The sequence below is a fragment of the Chaetura pelagica genome, unplaced genomic scaffold (assembly GCF_000747805.2).
Source record: "Chaetura pelagica isolate M959 unplaced genomic scaffold, ChaPel_1.0 scaffold115, whole genome shotgun sequence".
Classification (NCBI taxonomy): domain Eukaryota; kingdom Metazoa; phylum Chordata; class Aves; order Apodiformes; family Apodidae; genus Chaetura; species Chaetura pelagica.
The window spans coordinates 605,690-610,509 of record NW_009953761.1 but is presented as its reverse complement, the minus strand read 5'-3'; the positions used below and the strand labels follow the sequence as shown (position 1 = coordinate 610,509).

At 44.5% G+C, this 4,820-nt stretch overlaps 1 protein-coding gene across 1 annotated transcript; it reads left to right on the top strand.

Annotated features, from left to right (window-relative positions):
- Positions 1 to 3,215: 3,215 nt before the first annotated feature.
- On the top strand, positions 3,216 to 4,199 carry SPERT (spermatid associated). Its single transcript, XM_010000843.1, has one exon. It carries the CDS (start codon positions 3,216 to 3,218, stop codon positions 4,197 to 4,199), a length of 984 nt encoding a protein of 327 aa, XP_009999145.1.
- Positions 4,200 to 4,820: the final 621 nt, after the last annotated feature.

Here is a 4,820-nt window from a genome sequence, read left to right as displayed (position 1 = left end):
CATTTCCCGGGATTACTGAGTTCAGAGATGAGGGGGAAACGATACGGGAGGCAGAAGAAGCTGAGGCATCTCTCTGAAGCCCGGGTCGATGTCTCCCCTGCAGTGCAAAAGAGCTGACAGAGATGTTGTCAAATTTAATTGTCCCCAAGATAATGTCCTTCAGCACCGTATATATTATACATTTCTGTTTATCCTAAGAACATGCCATCTAAACACTTTAAGTGTGTAAGTGACTTTAACAACTGTAACTGCCTGCCCATGATGCACAGTGGCAGGTGGGTCTGGGCTTATGATGGTGTATGCTTTCTGCTTCTCTGGATATTTAAGGGTCAGTTCCCCCTGTGACTGATTTACCTTCCCATCCTGGAGGTGACAGTGGAAACACCAGTATTGAGGCACCCTGAAGGAACAGGAGAGGCTGGCAAAGCGAGAGGGAGAGGGTGCAGAGGAGGGAGTGATATATGACTCTGAACATGGTTTAAGTGGAAACACAAAAAATCTCCAGAACTGGAAGTTTTAGGGGAAATCACTTTTAGCAGAGGAACGATATGAAAACACAAGGCTGATGTGAGATAAACCAGATAGCAATGTAGGAGACAACTCTGAAAGTCACAGAATTGCTGGAGTTGGATGACCTCTAGAGATCATCTAGTCCAACTCTCCCACTGAAGTAGGATCCTCTAGAGCACTTTACACAGGACTGTATCCAGGTGGATTTTGAATATCCCCCAGAGAAGGGGACTCCAAAACCCCCCATGGGAGCCTGTTCCAGTGCTCTGTCACCCTCATATGAAGAAGTTTTTCCTCATATTTAGCTTCCAATGTTCCAGGTTGTGCCTGTTGCCCCTCATTCTGACACTGGGAACTACTGAGAAGAGTCTGTCTCCATCTTCTTTGCATTCATCCTTCAGATACTTACATACATTGATAAGGTCTCCCCTCAGCCTTCTCTTCTCCAGGCTATAGAATCCCAGCTCTCTCAGCCTCTCCATAAGAGAGATGCTCAAATCCCCCACTCATCCTTGTCACCCTCCTCTGGACTCTCTCCAGTAGCTCCTTGTCTCTCTTGAACTGTGGAGCCCAGAACTGGATGCAGTATTCCAGCTGTGGCCTCACCAGGGCAGAGTAGAGTGGAAGAATGACCTCTCTAGACCTACTGGCCACACTCTTCTTTATGCAACCTAGAATTCCAATGGCCTTCTTGGCAGCAAGAGCACACTGCTGGTTCATGGATAATTTACTGTTTATCAGGACTCCAACATCCTTCTCCTCCACACTACTTTCTATCAGATCCACCCCTAGCCTGTATTGGTGCTTGGGGTTCTTTTTTCCCAGGTGCAGGACCCTACACTTGTTCTAATTGAACCTCATGAGGTTCTTCTCTGCCCGGGGGATCCTACTGCAATAAAATCAAGTGTTACTGCAAACAGGCCTGCATTGCAATTGCCCTGTCCTGCATTAACGTATTTTGGATTTGAAATGAAATCAATAATTCCCTGAGCTTTTGGATAGGCGTGGGAAGGAGGAGAAGGAAACATCTATGGATGATGGCTCTTGGAAGAAAACTGGAGGAGCCTGGAGATGCAGTGATTCATGGTGGAGATAGTAGGAAAAGGATGGAGCAGCAGGTTTTGGAAAGGAGAGGACAAAAACAGGACAGGAGGTGCACGACGTGATGGCAAAGCTGGAGGGTATGAGGAGCTCATGTATGGTTGCCACCCTGTGCCTAATGCTTGAAGCAAAGACACAAGGGCAAAACTCATGAAGGTGAAGATGTCCTTACCAACAGAAAGGCAGAACTGGGTTTCACAAAGGGCAGTAAGGCAGCTGGGGGACCTCGAGGAGGGAGAAGGGTAGACCTGGGTGAAATTTTGACAGCCAATGTCTTTTTTTAAAAACTAGAAAAATTCACATCTGTGTTGTCTGAAACACTGCACAGAAACCCTAAGAATTCCAACAATGGGGTTATAAAAAATAGTTCAACCTCAATTCAAATTACTTCATCTTGAAAATCACACAACTTCGATTTTGGTAAAAACTGCAGAAAATAAGATTTATTTTAACACAAACCACATTTCTGGTACCTTTATTTCATGCAAAAAGACTGAAATCCTTAATTTGTTCAGATTGAATTATAACTAGGTGATTTAAGCACAATCTTTCAAGCAGAGAGAAGGAGGGAAGGGTGTTGAGCAGTTAAGTCTGAGGTTTCTGTGACTGAAATGAGAAGCATTGGAAATACAGCCCCACAGTATGGATTTTAAAGAAATGTATTTGCTGGTGATGTGAAAAGAGACAGTCGGGCCATAGGGAAAAGATGAGCCATCATTATTGCAAAGCCAGAAAGCAAGAAAAATAATGGAGCTATCAAAGGATATAAAGAAAAGACTGACTGGGGAGAAATGAGAAGGAAAGATGGAGAACTACCTACGGGTTCTGACAGGTTTTTTGGGCCATGGTGATAGGAACTTGTCAGAAAAACATGCAAAGGGCAATAGAGGTCTCCTGGTCCTAATGTTCCAGGGCTGTGGTTTGGACTTTTAATTATCCGTGTGCATTGTATCATTTGGTGCTTTCCTTGTTCAAAATTCTGTGGATTTTAAGATCAAAAAGTGCAACTACCACTGTATTTTTGTGGCACCCTGTTGATATGGGCTAAGCAGCAACAAGAAAAAGCTGTTCTTGAGGCCAAGTTTTCACTGTGATCCTTTAAAAATGTTTTCTTTTAAAAGTGGGTTTCAGCACCATAACAATTTTTAATTCCTGTGCCTGTCACTCAGTTGGGACGGACTATTCTGTGTTGCAAGATATTCTTGCACCTTACACTCTTACATGTCTGTAAGGTAGAAATAAAAAGAGAGTCCAGGGTTTTATACTAAAGCTTGTGGTGCTGCCATAGAGCTGCTCTATCTACCAATGCCAGTTTTCTCAGGTTCTATATATTTCCAGCTTATTCCTTACCTTCCAGAGTTGAAGAGGCAACATGGCCAACTGGGGAACTGACTTATTTACTGTTTCTTCACCCAATGAACTTAATTTGTGACTTTGGATTTTGGAAGTAATTCTGTGTATTTGTGTCTCCTGTTCTTTCAGTCCTGATCCAGTTTCTCTGGCCCCACTGTGCCATCTACTCCTTGCCAGTGGACAGTGGCCTCTGACAAAGACTTGGAAGAGGTATTTTCCAGCAGTCCTCCTCAATTTACTAAGGAAAGATCATGTCTGCTTTTAATTTGGCAAACCAATGCATGCAGCGTGCGGAGCCTGGGATGGAGTGCATGGCCCCACGGATGAAACTGAGGGATGAGGTGTTTGTCTTTGTTGATGGGAAATGGGTGAACGAGATGTACTGCCAGCCACCCTTTGCTTCCCACCAAAAACTCTTTGGCAAGAAAGCACAAAATGAGTGGGGCATCTGGGAAGAGAACAGAACACTCTGGGAGGAAAACCAAGTCCTCCGGATTGAAAACAGAATGCTCTGGGAAGAAAATAAGGCTCTACAGTGTGTCCTGTCACAGAACAAACCTGTCCAGGTCATTTACACCGATGCCATCCAGCAAAGCCTCCAGCAGGAAAATAATCCATTCCCATTTATCCAAGAAAGAAACATGGGCTTTCCAGTCAACCCAGGCAACACAGCTCTCCAGGCGGTCCAGGGAAAGAATAGGGTCTTGGGGGAGTTCCAGCCAGAGAACAAATCAGTTCCCATCATCTGCAAAGACCAAAAAGCCATCGCAGTCCATGAGGAGAACAAAAATGCCAACTCAGATCTTCATGAGGACACTGTCTCCATCACGTCTGTGGAAGAAGGCAATCCTGGCCTAGAACACCAGCAGGGACATGAAGCTAACAAGGAGAGCACCACTTCAACCCAGAATAAGACCAAGTCATTCCCAAGCATACAGGGTGAGTGTGAAGTCCTCCGGGCTGTCCAGGACTTATATGAATTCCTCCACATCTTCCTGGAAATAAATCTTTGCCATGGGAAGAAACAGGACCGTCCCATTCTCTATGATGTGGACAGATCCTTCCGAGAAGATTACAAGAAATTGAAGCGGCAGCTGAGTGCTGTGAAGAACACAGTGTCAGACATTACATTTCAAATGGCAATGCTGGAAAACGAGCTCATTGCCATCACTCGCCCAGCATATGAAGGAGAAAGAGAGCAGCTGGCAGCTGAGCATCAGCTTGGAGAGATGTGAAGCTTGGTGCTAAAACCTGCTAGTTCAGTTCCCTGGAAAGTTTCTGTCCTTGGTTCAGGGAACCTAATAAAACCCCAGTAGAGCTTGAAGACATCTGAGGAACGTGGTATTATTCTGAAACTTTCTTACACTACTTTGACATGTTACACCTTCTGATTATACAGAGTGGGTCACTTTCATGAATTTGCCTAGTATCAGGAAAGCACAGTTTTCAGCATTTTTTCCCCAAAGTTTCTGATAGGAAGGTCTACATTTGCAAAAGATAATTCATGCTTTTCACATTTAATTTGAGGTACCTTAGGTTGGTACTTTTCATGGGGATGGGGAAATGAGGATCCTGACTGTAAGCTAAATTTGGATCCCTGGTGTTCCCCTTCCTTCTTATGGATGGCAAAATTCAGTGGTTGAAGTCTGTCTTCTGCCACGCACCAGCCTTCCCTCTCTCATATAGAGTAAGCAGTGGATTACAGAAAATGTAGTGTCTCAGAGGAGGCAGGCCCATGAAAGGCAACAGGACACAGAAAAACAGACTATATATGGCATATATATGCCATATATACACACACATTCTTCCTGGTCCTTTTTCCCAGTCCCCCACATTTCCATTTCAACTGTTGCATC

Coding starts and splice junctions, on each gene's coding strand:
- SPERT (XM_010000843.1), top strand. CDS start 3,216: ATGTCTGCTTTTAATTTGGCAAACCAATGCATGCAGCGTGCGGAGCCT.